The sequence below is a fragment of the Dromiciops gliroides genome, chromosome 2 (assembly GCF_019393635.1).
Source record: "Dromiciops gliroides isolate mDroGli1 chromosome 2, mDroGli1.pri, whole genome shotgun sequence".
NCBI lineage: Eukaryota > Metazoa > Chordata > Mammalia > Microbiotheria > Microbiotheriidae > Dromiciops > Dromiciops gliroides.
This window is the reverse complement of record NC_057862.1, coordinates 233,344,028-233,359,047: the sequence shown is the minus strand read 5'-3', so window position 1 is coordinate 233,359,047 and position 15,020 is coordinate 233,344,028. Positions and strand designations below refer to the sequence as shown.

Genomic DNA, 15,020 nt, shown 5'->3' with positions numbered 1-15,020 from the left:
CTGCTTTCCTGTTTTCCCAGCAGCTTTTATAAAATAGTGAGTTCTTAATATATATAGAACAGAGTCAAATTTATAAGAGTACAAGTCATGACAAATGCTCAAAGGATATGAACAGGTAGTTTTCAGACAAAGACATCAAAGCAATCTGTGGTAATATTTTTTAAATGCTGTAAATCACTATTGATTAGAGAAATGAAGATCAAAACAACTCTGAGGTATCACCTCCTACCTATTGGATTGGCTCATATGATAAAAAAGAAAATGATAAATGTTGGAGGGGATGTGGGAAAATTGGAATGCTAATTCACTGCTGCTGGAGTTTTTAATTGATCCAACCATTCTGGAGAGTAATTTGGAACTATGCCCAAAGAACTAGAAAACTGTGTATATCTTTTGCAATACCACTGTTAGGTCTGTATCCTAAAGAGATTAATAAAAGGGGTACCTATCTGCACAAAACTATTTATAGCAGCTCTTTTTGTGGTGACAAGGAATCAGAAATTGAGGGGATGCCCATCAATTGGGGAATGGCTGAATAAGCTGTGGTATATGATTGAAATGGAATATTATTTTGCTATAAAAATGAAAATCAGAATGATTTCAGAAAAATCTGGAAAGACTTAACATGAACTAATGCATAGTGAAGTGAACAGAATCAAGAGAACATTGTACACAGTAACAGTGATATTGTATGATGAAGGGGCAGTTAGATGGTGCAATGGATAGAGCGCCGGCCCTGGAGTCAGGAGTACCTGAGTTCAAATCCGGCTTCAGACACTTAACACTTACTAGCTGTGTGACCTTGGGCAAGTCACTTAACCCCAATTGCCTCACTAAAAAAAAAAAACAAAAACAAAAAATATTGTATGATGAAGAACTATGAATGACTTAGCTACTCTCAGCTATACAATGATCCAAGACAATCCCAAAGGACTTATGATGAAGCATACCGTCCACCTCCAGAGAAAGAACTGATGTTGTCTGAATACAGACTGAAGCATACAATTTTTCACTTTCTTTGCTTCTTTTTTGTTGTTGTTATTCAAGTCTTCTTATACAAAATAACTAACATGGAAATGTTTTACGTGATTGCACATGTATAACCTACATCAAATTGCTTACCAGTTGAGGGATGGTAGAAGGAAGGGAGAAAGGGATAGAATTTGGAACTCAAAACTTAAAAAAAGAATGTTAAAAGTTATTTTGCATGTAACTGGGGGAAAATAAAATATTATAAAAAAAAAACAAAAATGACAAGAGTGAGTTCTTGTCCCAAAAGTTTGGATCTTTGTTTTTATCAAATATGAGGTTACTATAGTCATTTCTTACTGTGTATTGTATACCTACTTGGTTCTACTGATCCACCACTCTATTTCTTAGTACCAGATTGTTTTGAAGATTACCACTTTGTAATACAGTTTCAGATCTGGTAGGGCTAAACTACCTTCCTTCACTTTTTTTTCGTTGATTCACTTGATATCCTTGACTTTATGATCTTCCAGATGAATTTTTTTCTGGTTCCATAAAATAATTTTTGGTAGTTTGATATGGCATGGAAAAGTATATTAATTTAGGTAGAATTGTAATTTTTATTATTTTGGCTTAGTTTACCCATGAGCAATTATATTTTTTCCAGTTGTTTAGATCTGACTTTATTTGTGTGAAGTGTTTTGTAATTGTGTTCATATCTTGGAAGGTAGATTTCCAAGCATTTTACATTTATAGACAGTTATTTTAAATAACTGTCTCTTTCTATCTCTTGCTGCTGGACTTTGTTGGCAATATATAGAAATGATGACAATTTATGTGGGTTAAGAGACATTGTTTGAGTCCTTTTACCATCTCCTCCAGGAGGAAGATCAGCCTACATTTGGAAGACAGATATCATAGTCAAACTTGGTCCTGGTAAAAATACAAACCAATCTATGAAAATTGGTATACTCCTTGTTCCTCATATTTGTTGGAATTTCTAGCCTTGTTTTTTTAAACTACTTTAACCCAAAACACTTGGTTAAAATTTTATACCAGTTGGAATGACCACATTAGGTGATGGCTTTAGATGTCTTTCCACTGAATAAATCAGTTAGTTAAAATAAATAATCTTCAAAGCCTCACATAGAGGTAGGGACCTTAATTTCCCCACCCCCCCTGACCTTTGCCCTCTTTTTTCTTTCTCTTCTCACCAGGATCCTAAAGGATTTCCAGTGGGTTCATTGTGGCAAAACTCCACAACAATCCTCAGTGACATCTGTGGTCCAATCTCACAAATGGAGAATCTTCTATGCCCCCCATCCTAAGGATATTCTTTGGTGAGCCTTCTTCCCCTTCCTCATCAGAGCTCCTATGAGGCTGGAGGCGGCCACAACTCCACTGTAATATAGAGAGCCCCGGATAAGGAAACAAGTTGGCAGAGTTTCAATATGACACGTGTGGCCTTGGGCAAGTCACCTGGTGCCTTCATCTTCTACTATGGACTGGATGATAACAGCTAGCATTTATATAGCACTTTAAGGTTGGCAGAGCACTTTATGTATGTTACCTCATGTGATTCTCACAACAATTGTGTAAGGTGGGTGTGCTTTTATTTTACAGTTGAGCCAAATGAGGCTGAGCATTTAAAATGATTTGCCCAGGGTCATCTAGCTTAGTTAGTGACTGAGGCAGGATATGCACTCAGATCATCCTGTTTCCCAAGTCTCAAATTCTATTTAATGTACCATGTAGCTGCCCCTTTCCACTCAAATTCTTTGATTTTATGACACGCACATCCCCTATAAGATCCTGTGCCTGGGGCAGCTAGGTGGTGCAGTGGATAGAGCACCAGCCTGGAGTCAGGAGGACCTAAGTTCAGATCCGGCCTCAGACACTTAACACTTACTAGCTATGGGACCCTGGGCAAGTCACTTAACCCCAATTGCCTCATTTAAAAAAAAAAGATCCTGTGGCTGCCTTCTTCTCAACTTCATCACTATAGAAAGAATAACTACACGGACCAGAACTATCCCCTGACATAAATGGTCTCTGCTTTTGTTGAAGACATCCACAGCCCTTTAAGTATAACCAGCCTGTTCTTGGCTGAACTTGTGATAGTACTCTGTAGATTCATGGTGCTTCTGGCCTAAAACTCCTTTACACACAGTGGCTATGTTGTCCCTACTTCTTTTCACGCAATTCTGAAGGGGAATTGGACTACTCAGACAAGATAAGGTAATGCCTTCCTGGAGGAAAAAAAGCCCACCTCAGGTCTTCCTTCCCTTCAAGGAAAGAACCTAGGAACTTCTCCGGAATAGATGGAAGAGCCATAGATAAAAGTTATCTCCTATGGACTTTAAAGAAGTCATGGTGCCTGAGGACCAGCTGGCAGGAATATGTAAAAGAGAGGAAACCTCTCTGAGGGTATCCTGCCAGGAGGCCCATGGAACACCTAAGGGCTCATAGCATGGAGTGACCCAGCCTCATTTAGGAATGAAGGGAAGCTACAATGGGTTCAGTCTGTTCCTTCTTGAACTCTCTTGTTTCACAGCATTTCTTACATCCCTTAGGGAGCACCTCTCCATCCGTGGATTTTACTGGTGGGTTCGTTTCTTATTGCTCAATACTTTCCTCTTCATCCTGATCTTCTTCCTCACCACACCGAGCATTGTTATCAACACCATGGACATGTTCAACGTCACTCGACCCATCGAGAAACTCAAGGTGCTCCTTTAGTTTGAGTGGAGAAAAGTGGGCAGGAAGTGTGGGTGGGAGTGGGAGGAAGGTATCCCAGGGAAAGAATGTGTTCCCATTCTTGAACTATGATAATCCCACGGAGGAAAATGCACTCAGGAGAAGACTGCAAGGGAGTGACTCCCCACTCACCTCATAGTCTGTGAAGGTACAACCCAGTAATTGGCAGAAGGGTTGATAGATTTCTTCATTCTTAACTTTTTTCATATTGTGGACCCTTTTGGCAATCTGGTGAGAGGACCATATTCTCAGGATTCCTCAGAATAATGTTTTTAAATGCATAAAATAAAATACCTAAGATTAATACAAAACCAATTGGATTGAAATGAAGTTGTCAGAATAGTTTTAAAAAACAAGTTTTGGGGGGCAGCTAGGTGGTGCAGTGGATAGAGCACCGGCCCTGGATTCAGGAGGACCTGAGTTCAAATTTGGCCTCAGACACTTGACACTTACTAGCTGTGTGACCCTGGGCAAGTGAATTAACCCCAATTGCCTCACTAAAAACAAAAACAACAAGTTTGGGGTCCCTAAGTTAAGAACCCTTCTCTAAGGATTTCCTCAGTCTTGAAGGTTGAAGCTAGGAAAATAGGAAAGGGAATAGGAACTATGGGTTTATTCCAAGATCAGTGGAGGTAGTTTAACCTTTGGGTCTGGTTTAAACCCTGAACTAGCTAGGATGTTATGGGAATGTAGAAGGTATGGCAAGGATGGGTTAACTTGGGAAGCTAGTTATCACTGGGCTTATAAATTGGAGGTGGTAAGGACTAAAGATTAATAGTACTGTCTCAGTTTAAAAAAATCCTTGGGCACATCCATGCTAGAAAGTAGGGAATGCTCTATTGACCACTATCTGGAGTTCTCAAGTCAAGTTTGGGTAGAAATTAAGCAAGTGGTCTGAAAGATTTCATAAGTCCCCCGAATACTTAGCCCTCATCACTTATTCTCCCATCCCTTGAAATGACCCCACATCTCCCAGAGGACAAGGACATTTTAAAATATTACTGATTCAATAGTAAAGGACTCTGAAGGACTCTTAATTTCATTTCCAAATCCCTAAGTCCAAGGTTAGTTACCATCTACCTCTCCTCCATTCTCCTAGCAGTATATACCTTCACATAGACACAGACACACATACATACATACACATACACACACACACATACACACATACACACTCACACACTAACCTCTATGTTCATAGAGGTCACACACCCTCTGCATGGCACCAAGCCTGGGGAAAGAAAGTTAGCTCATGCCATGCATTTCGCTGGGTTAAGTTTTCCAACAATCCCAGAAGTCAGCTGCACTTTCTGGGAAAGACGGTGGTGATCTCTGTAGGCTTGGCCACCCTATACAGTGATATCACAATGCTGCAGTTATGTCATCACATAACATAAATAGAAGGGTGATGGTATTCAAAGCTTATAAGTATAGGATCATATCACCATGCCTAAGGTATGCATATGTGGGAGGGGACGGAGATAGGGTGAATGGAAAGAGAACCAGATGAAGTACCAAAAGACCAGAGTTCAAATTCTGGCATTTCCACGTACTTACTAACTAACTATGAACCTTATACAAATCACTTCATCTCTCTGGACCTATTTCATCTATAAAATAAAAGGGTTAAGCTGGATAATCTTGAAAGCCCTTTCAGCAGAATTACTAAACCTACGATTGTATTCTGGGGGCTTTTTGTATTCCCTGAACTTTGCACAGCACCTGGCCCGTAGTAAGCACTTCATAAATGCTGAGCGATTGATCTATTCTCTGAGCAGGCAGCACTGACCTGTCTTAACTTTGAAAGTTGGGGTGGAAAGGGAACCATAGATCTGAGATGGAAAGGACCTGAGAGGTCATCTAGTCCAATTCCCTCATTTCACAGATGAGATTCGGCACAAAGTTTTTTTTTTCTGTTTTTGTTTTTTATTTTCTATTTTATTTTCCCCCAATTACATGTAAAAATGATTTTCAATATTTGTTTTTAAAATTGAATTCCAAAGGGGCAGCTAGGTGGCACAGTGGATAGAGCACTGGCCCTGGATTCAGGAGGACCTGAGTTCAAATTCAGTCTCAGACACTTGACATTTACTAGCTGTGTGACCTTAGGCAAGTCACTTAACCCCAATTGCCTCACAAAAAAAAAAAATTTGAATTCCAAATACTCTCCCTCCCTCCCCATACCCCTCATTAAAAAAGCAAGCAGACTGACATAGACTATAGGGAGTAAGTGGCAGAGTCAGAATTTGAAACCAGATCTGCAGACTCCAAACCCTGCATTCTTTCCTCTGTACCCATGACAAAGTTCAGCGAGTGGGAAAAATATGTGGTAGCCTGACTGTGGGACTGAAGGCAAAAAATGATGGAGACACAGCAATGTTCCAGACAGGTGGGGAAGACAAATTCATAAGGAAAGTAGTACTCCCCACTAATCCCACCACAACTCTACCTTATTCCCTACAGAATCCCATTGTGACCCAGTTCATCTCCTCTGTGCTAATGTGGGCTTTCGCTGTGACCCTTCCTTTTATCGTCTACTCTTCCTCTTTTTTGGAAGCACACTGGACTAGGTGAGCCCTGCCCCCCTTCATTTCTATGACTTTGGTCACTGTAATGTTCATTCTTTCCCCAGGATGCTAATAAGCAAGCTGTTACATCTCTTAGAAAAGGAGAGTGTTGACTGACTGAAGCTTCTCTCAAAAATGTTGAAAATTCCTTTTTAAGATCTTGGGTGGTGACCCTGGGCAAGTCACTTAACCCTCATTGCCCTGTCTAAAAAAAAAAAAATCTTGGGTGGAACAGCTAGGTGATGCAGTGGATAAAGCACCGGCCCTGGAGTCAGGAGTACCTGAGTTCAATTCTGGCCTCAGATACTTAACACTTACTAGCTGTGTGACCCTGGACAAGTCACTTAACCCTCATTGCCAGGCAAAAAAAAAAAGAAAAGAAAAGACGCTGGGGTCAATTCTGCTTGGTGAAATCCTCCAGGAGCTTGGCATCCTCAACTTCTCACATGGTTTATGGACCCTCACACAAGAAGTAAAGGATTTCAGAAGCTGAACATTCTAGAGTCCATCAACAGGATCCTCTAGGCTCTGTCTATGCACTGTACTAAGGGAATAGAAACAATACCACCAGGCTTTTATATGCTGCTTTAGAATTTGTAAAGAGCTTTACGTGTGTTAGCTCATTGAACCCTCACAACAACCTTCGGAGATGGGTGCTATTATTATCTCATTTTATAGATAAGGAAACTGAAGTAGAAAGAGATTAAGTGATTTGCCCACAGTCACACAACTATTAAGTGTCTAAGGCAGGATTTGAACTCAGCTCTTCCTGATTCCAAGTCCAGACCTAGAATTTATTTCTTGGTCCCAGGTTTTGAGAATCCCAAAGCAAATTTATCCATGTAACGTTATGTACCAGGTGATGATGGAATCTTCTCAGAGCATCACACAAAAAACAAAGCATGTGGCAGTCTTTAATAATATGCTAAGTTGTGCAGTGGAGACAATGAGGCTAATTGGAGTCAAGAAATGAATGGACGTTGCAGTAGTCGATGAAAACTTCCTGAGAGAAGTCATACTTGAGCTTGGTCTTAATTAATGGCCAGGATTCTGACTGAGAGGGATGGGGAGGGAGAATTCAGGTTGTGGGGAGGGAGAATTCAGGTTGTCACCAGGGCTTCTCTGAGCAAAGGTCTCAAAAGCTGAAATGAGTCTGGAGTGCCTTCAAAGACAGGGAAGACTGGGGGCAGCTGGGTGGCGAAGTGGATAAAGCACCTGCCCTGGATTCAGGAGGACCTGAGTTCATATCTGGCCTCAGACACTTGACGCTTACTAGCTGTGTGACCCTGGGCAAATCACTTAACTCCCATTTCCCCGCAAGAGAGAGAGAGAGAGAGAGAGAGAGAGAGAGAGAGAGAGAGAGGACTGAGGAACTTGAAGCCCAGTATTGGAGGAGGAGTGCCCAATGAATGCCCACCTACTCCATCATTTCTCCTAGGCCAGCCTCTCTAGGAATCTAAATGAAAAAGCAAAAGAGGAGAAAGATTGGGAGGAAGAAGGAAGGCTTCATTGAGGGGGTTGAGAGAAAATGGAATCTTTTTCCCATTCCCTCATCAACCTGGGCCATGTTGATTTAGTTCACTATAGTTGGCTGAATGCCAAACTTGGAGTCAGGAAAACTTGGGTTCATATTCCACCATCACGCTTAGCAGCCTGTAGAGCAACCACGAGCAAGTCACCTCACCTTTCCGAGTCAGTTTCCTTAGTCTGTCAAGTAGAGATAATGTTTGGGTACCGACCGTAACAGTTACTGAGAGGCTCAAATGAGACTGTGTGTAAAGTACACACATGGGAGCCACTAGGTGGCACAGTGGATAAAGCACCAGACTTATACAGTCAATAAAACTGATCTTTGTGGTTCAAATCCAGCCTTGGACACTTACTAGCTGTCTGACCCCTGAGCAAGTCACTTATCCCTGTTGGCATCCATTTCCTCATCTATAAAACGAGCTGGAGAAGGAAATGGCAAAGCACTCCAGTATCTGCCTAGAAAGCCCCAAATGGGGTCATGAAGAGTTAGACACAACTGAAATGACTGAACCCCAACAAGTATAAAATACTTGGTAAACTTCAAATCACTAGCAAATTCACAGGACTGGGGGCAGCTAGGTGGCACAGTGGATGAAGCACTGGCCCTGGATTCAGGAGGACCTGAGTTCAAATCTGGCCTCAGACACTTGACACTTACTACCTGTGCGACCCTGGGCAAGCCACTTAACCCTCATTGCCCCACAAAACAAAACAAAAAATAATAATTCAACACCTGGTCAGAAAAAGGAGATAAAATCAAAACATTTTTTCTCCTCTCCCACTTTAGGCACTGATTTAAAGTTTAAAAGAAACTTTTTTAAAGTCACATTGATGCTATGAGTTCTTTTTATATCACCCCCACTTTCTAGTAACTTTCCTCCTTCATTATATATAATCCTTCCTCGTAACAAAATAAATGGACAAATTAGTCATATATGATGGTATATGCAGCATTCCATACCCACAGTCTGTTATGTTTCTGTTCAAAGGAGGATGACAGATAACTTCTCCCAAACTATCCCTCTAGCTTACTTTCCCTGTAGACAATACTTCCTATGAGAAAACATGAGAATTCTTTGAAAGGTTCAGACTAAGCCCAGTAGAAAATCATCACTGCCTCTTGATATCTATTAGTATGGTTTTAAGAAGAAGATATGAGAGATTAAGGTCCTGTGATAACTCAAATTTCAGTTCTGTTGATAACTCTTTCTAGACTGTGCAAAAATTTAATCTCTTTGACTCTCTTTGCTTCTTCCTCATCACTGAATATATTTCCCTTTTTGTCCCTTAGGTCACAGCGAAATCTCTTCACAGTATATAAGTGTTACTTCTTTCTAGTGTTCATGGTGATCATCTTGCCTTCACTAGGCTTGACCAGGTAGGCATACTACATCCAGCCATCTTCATTCTCTTAACTGGTCCTACAGAGGGCTTGAGTCATCCATCTCCCTGTCCAACACAGGGATACAAACGCTGTAATTCAATTCAACCAGTCTTTATTGGAACCTCCTATTTGTCCAGTACAATTCCAGGTGCTGTGGGAGTTATAAAATGTTGGTTTTAGAGAGTTTATAATCTATTTAGGGAGATACATACGTTTGTTAATAGTTATGTAACCATGCTAAAAAAAAAACAAACTGTGTTTTCTTACACTAATAAAACATACTGAATACCTAGAACAAGGGAAGTGATAGTCCCTGGACAAATCACATCCTAAATAATGGACTCAATTGTGGGTACCACATTTAGCATGATCCATTGACATTTAACTTGGTACTATATTTAGAGTATAATAACTAATATGTCAAGGGTACTTGACCATGTTATACAAAGGTTAAAGGAACTAATCTTGTTGTGCCTGGAGAAAATACTTAGGAAGAATATGGTTCCCATTTTCAACTATTTGAGGAGCCATCATATGAAAAGGATAGTAGATATTCTTTGAAATTCCAGCAGTACCAGGAGTCCAGAGTATCAGTGATGAAACTTATTACTCACCTCCTGACAGAAGAGAAGTTGTGGACTCAAGATTTAATTATTAAATAAATAAATGTTTTGTACAGGACTAATAGGCATATTTACTTTGCTTGATGAATTACATTTGTTACAAGGGTCTGTCTTTTCTTTTCCAATGTGGAAGGGGGTGGAAATGGAAGGGGAAATAAGGATAGGATAGCAGCAGCAAAATAAGAAGAGGAAGGAAGGAAGGAAGAGAAAGAAAAGAAAGAAAGAGGAAGGAAGGAAAGAAATTAAACAATTTTAACTAAAGGAAGACCAGAAAGAATCACAAACAAGGACAGCTTTGAAAATTACATGTTAAATTTATTATATGTTTGAAAAGAAAGACAAGCTGTTATAGAATAAAGATTCTTAAATTCATATACAATCTTCTGTTCTACTATGTTTATGGGAACATTCGTTTTCTTTCATGTTTGTTAAGTCTAGGATTTAAAAAAAAACTTTTTAAAATACCAAAAAAATTTCAAGAGGGAAAAATGAATAAAATTTAGAGGAAACATATTTCAACTCAATATAAGAAAGAACTTCCTGAAAAAATTAGATAGGGATAAGAACAGAACCTGTGATTTCATTGGTATAAGGAACTCCCAGGTGAGGGAATTCCCTCTACCAATGCAGGTTGGCATATTATCTGCAACTTAGAATCTTAGGCAGTTGCCTAGAAACTGAGTGGTTAAGAGTGACCCGTCTGGGGGGCAGCTAGGTGGTGCAGTGGTTAAAGCACCGGCCCTGAATTCAGGAGGACCTGAGTTCAAATCTGGCCTCAGACACTTGACACTTACTAGCTGTGTGACCGTGGGCAAGTCACTTAACCCCCATTGCCCCGCAAAATAAAGAAAGAATGAATGAATGAACAGGCTGAAGAGTGACCCATCTGGGATGACACAGCTAGTATGTATTAAATTTTAAACTTGAACTCACATCTTTTTTACTTCAAGACTGGGCTGGCTGTCTCTCTTATGGGAGACCAATAAACAGAGACTAGTGTCTACTTGTCAGAGATATTGTATAAGTGATTCCCACATTAGCTAGGTAAGTTGAGCTAGGTGGCCTGGGGTGGAGGCAGAAGGTCCCTTCTAGTTCTGTAATAGTATGAGCCTTTGAAATGTTCAATGGTTTCTAAAGAGGGAAAGGGGATTGTTGGCTAGAGTGGTCAGGAGGACTGTATGGAGATGGGAAGATATGAGACAGGCCTTTGTTAGACTTGAATAAGCAAAAAGATAAGGAAGCAGGATGTTCCAAGAGTAGCTGTTGGAAGAGGAGAAAGCATGGGAGACGTGGACGTAGAAAGGAATTTGGTGTGTTTGGGGACTTTGAAGAGATGCACCTAGTGGAATCGATGGGATTCTAACACAAGGAGGAGCTGAAGACCAGAGGCTGTGAAGAAACAAGGGTAGGTAGAGAAAAATGGGATCTTTGATCTGCTGCTCATTTTCTGTTCCCATTCTTCCTTCAAGTTTGGATCTTTTCTTCCGATGGCTCTTTGACAGTTACTTTTTGGACCATGCAGAACTGAAGTTCCAGTGAGTACTTGTGGCCATTGCCTTTTGGTGTGTCTACCATGTACATATTTGTAGGTGTATATTGTTGGCATAGCATGTCAAACATGTCTCTTCATCCACCCAAGGCTATATGTTTGTATATGCCTGCAAGAGTTTGTATGTGCACATGGATGTGCAACAGCAGGGGAAGGCCTGTACTCACACATGTAATGATGTATGTCCTTGCCCTCCCTCCAGCTGCCACATTCATAAAGAGCCACTTTTTCACCTGGGTGGCTAGGGGGCTTGGTGAATAGAATGTTAGACTAAAGTCAGGGATACCTGAGTTCAAATCCTGCCTCAGACACTTACTCTCTATCACCTATTGTGACCCTGGACTAGTCATTTAACCTTTCTCTGTTTCAATTTCCTCAACTGTAAACTAAGGATAATAATAGCATCTATCTCCCAGGATTATTGTCAGTCTCATAGTCAATAAACATTTATAAAGAACCTACTATGTGTCAGCCACCATGCTAAGTACTGGGAATGCAAATAAGAAATAGAAAGACAATTTTTGCCCTTAGGGGACTGGGGGGGGACACCTCAGGGGGCATGATGTTCATGAAGTTGCTCTAGCAGAGCATTTGATGGGAAATGAAGTAAACTGGAAAATCCTGAGCCCTCTTTAAAGGAATGCTTTGGGAGGAGTTTATTGCTCCACCCCCCAGCCCTCCAATTAGAGAATGCTGAGGAGGTTGTGAAGATCAAATTGAGATATAAAATGCTTAGCACAGTGTCTGGCCCATAGTAGGTGCTTAATAAATGTTTGTTTCCTTCTTTCTTTCCTGCTTTCCTTCTTTCCTTCCTTCCTTCCTTCATTGTGTGGGGAACACATTTATACAACACTTTTTCTCCTCTTTCTTTTTCTCTTCTTTTTTTTTTGACCTCTTTCTTCTCTTCCTTTTCCAATATTGATCTTGCCTTTTCTCTCATTTTCCATTTCTGTTCTTCTTCTCCCTCCCCTCCCCTTGTTTTCCCCTTCTTTTCCTCCTGCACCCTCTATTACCACCCTCCCCCCATCCATCCTGACTTCTGGGCCCTGCAGGTGTGTGTTTCTTCCTGACAACGGGGCCTTCTTTGTTAACTATGTCATCACCTCCAGTCTGATTGGCACGGGCAGTGACCTGCTGCGTGTGGAGTCCCTTCTCTACTATATTATACGCCTCATCTTCTCCAAATCTGAAGGTGAACGAGTGAACATCAGGCAGGTAAGAGACCTCTGCCTGCCATTCCCACCCCTACCCCCTACAGCCCAAACAGCCTCTGTTTCTGCCTTTCTTGCATGGAGACAATAGCTTCCCTTCCTTGCCTTGAAGAAGACTGAGAAAGTGGCTGAGGGCCTCAAAAGAAGGGATGATGAGCGGGGTAGGTACAGAGGTGGCGTGCAACAATGGTTCAGTTCCCTCAGGAGAGCCACCTCTAGGGACGCGGATCTAAAAGGCAGGGCAAAAGAGCAAGAGAAGCAGCTGGAATGGAGGAGATCCAAAGGCCTTCTGGGTAATACGAGTGCCATCCTTTCTGTCTTAGCGTCAAGTCAGAACTTTCGAGTATGGACGGGAGTATTCCTGGATTTCTTGTGTCATCAGTGTGGTGATGGCATATAGCATCACCTGCCCCATCATTGTCCCATTTGGTAAGTTCTCCTCCTGAGGGATGTGAGGGGATTCAGACCCGAACCATGCCTCTAGGTTCCCCTAAGGTGCCTCTGATGAACCAAATAAGCCAATTCTCACAATTACAAGGACTTTAGAAGATATTTCTGGGGACATCTTAAGTGACATCATGAGGGGAAAGTGGAGCTAAAGTGAAGCTTGGTCCTAGGCATGAGTTCTGTCCCCCTAACTCTGAGAGAGTTCCAAACATGTAGCTTTACCTCACACTGGCGACTAGATCGGGTTTTTAAATTAGAAATAGTCCTATCCAACTTCTGTCTCCTAGTTCTCAATAGGGACCTTAGAAGAGAGAGGTGAGAACAAAGTGGAACAATTTATTTGGCTTTAATTCCACTCCATTTCTTCTTTGTGGCTAACCACTAATCCACAACTCTCCAGGGTTCTTCCAATTTCCCCTCCAACCTTGTGTCTATTTGGATGTACGACACTGATGAAATACCAGAAAGCCTGCTTTCACTTTCTTAGCTTCCCCATCTCTCTCCTTTTCTCTATCCCTCATTCCAAGCCTATTTCTCTAGTCCATAGGTTTTAAACCTTTTTTTATGTCTTGGATCCCCTCATCAGTCTAGCGGGAAAAGCCTGTGGACCTTTCCTCAGGATAATGTTTTTAAGTACATGAGAAAAAATACATAGGAATATAAAGGAACTGACTATATTGAAATACCATTAAGAAATTTTTTTAAAAGTTGGATCCCAGGCTAACAACCCCTGCTATGATCCATCCCTCCTTTCTCTTCCTTTTTTTTTTTTTTTTTTGCCTTCTCTCACTTTTTCCCTTCAGCAGGCCAGAAGGGAGGGAATGCTCCCCCTGATTTGTTAATCAAGCCATTGTCCTACCTATTCTTACCTACAGGGGCTTGAGAAGGATTAGTACCATTGTTCCTTTTTTCTATCTGCCATCATTTGCCCCTACCTCCCACATCAAGGCTGATCTCTGGAGGTGGGAAGGGAAGGAGGATGGATTGCTGGTCAGTTGTGACTCCAGAGGAAGGCAAGAAAGTGGTTCTCAATCCCAGAGCAAAATTATTATGGCATAGACCAGGACTTCTTAAACTTTTTCCATTCGCGACCCCTTTTCACCTGAAAAACTTTTAGGTATATAGGTATATAAATCCCAGTTATATAGGTATATAAAATATAGGGGGGCAGCTAGGTGGCTCAGTGCATAAAGCACTGGCCCTGGAGTCAAGAGGACCTGAGTTCAAATCCAGCCTCAGACACTTGACACTTACTAGCTGTGTGACCCTGGGCAAGTCACTTAACCCCCATTGCCCCACAAAAAACCCCAAAACCCCCCAAAAACAAATAAATACTAAAATATAGGTACGCACAACCTTTTAATGTTGCCAAATTTTTCACAACTCCTACCTTCAGTTATATGACCCCATGTGGGGTCACAACCCACAATTTAAGAAGCTTTGGTATAGACTACAGAGGATAGAGGTTTACTTAAGTCCAGAAAAGCCACAAGCCTTTCCCTATAGCTCTTGGTCCCCATATCCAAATTTTATTCCAAAGTCACCAATGTCTCAAGGATTCATCGCACCATTACCCCCAAGTCCAGGGGGATAGTCTTTGTTACAGTGGAAGCAACCTTAGGGGACAGGAGTGGAGCTAAGGCTTGACCAAGATCTTTCCCATTGGCATCAAGGCTTCTGGGGTCAATCTTGTCTCCTGGCACAAACTTCTTCACCTTTTAAAGGGTCAAGAACTAAGGTGATCCTCAAGATAAAAAAAGGAAAAACATTTTTGAATGTGTCCTGTGCAGGAATTCCTTTTGTTTGGTGACACATTTATTATGAGGGCTTTGTTCTTCTTTTTCAGTGGGGGGAAGGGGGATGAGAGGGTGAGACAATAAATTCTTATTAATTGAAAAAGAAAATAAGATCAATTAAAAGTTACATTTAAAAAATAAGGTTGTCAGGGCAGCTAGGTGGCACAGTGGATAGAGCACTGGCCAT

General features: G+C 41.2%; 1 protein-coding gene across 8 annotated transcripts in view; it reads left to right on the top strand.

Moving 5' to 3' along the window:
* TMEM63C (transmembrane protein 63C) overlaps positions 1-15,020 on the top strand; it is a 220,666-nt gene that overhangs the window by 193,193 nt on the left and 12,453 nt on the right. For all 8 annotated transcript variants that reach the window (XR_006354828.1, XM_043984288.1, XM_043984290.1 and 5 more), the window contains 7 exons: positions 2,187-2,309; positions 3,543-3,696; positions 6,190-6,296; positions 9,115-9,201; positions 11,300-11,365; positions 12,432-12,594; positions 12,914-13,019. Coding sequence is in view for 7 of the 8 variants with exons in the window: in XM_043984288.1 (XP_043840223.1) it covers positions 2,187-2,309; positions 3,543-3,696; positions 6,190-6,296; positions 9,115-9,201; positions 11,300-11,365; positions 12,432-12,594; positions 12,914-13,019 (806 nt within the window). In the remaining variant the exon portion in view is untranslated. The remainder of the gene's footprint in view (positions 1-2,186; positions 2,310-3,542; positions 3,697-6,189; positions 6,297-9,114; positions 9,202-11,299; positions 11,366-12,431; positions 12,595-12,913; positions 13,020-15,020) is intronic.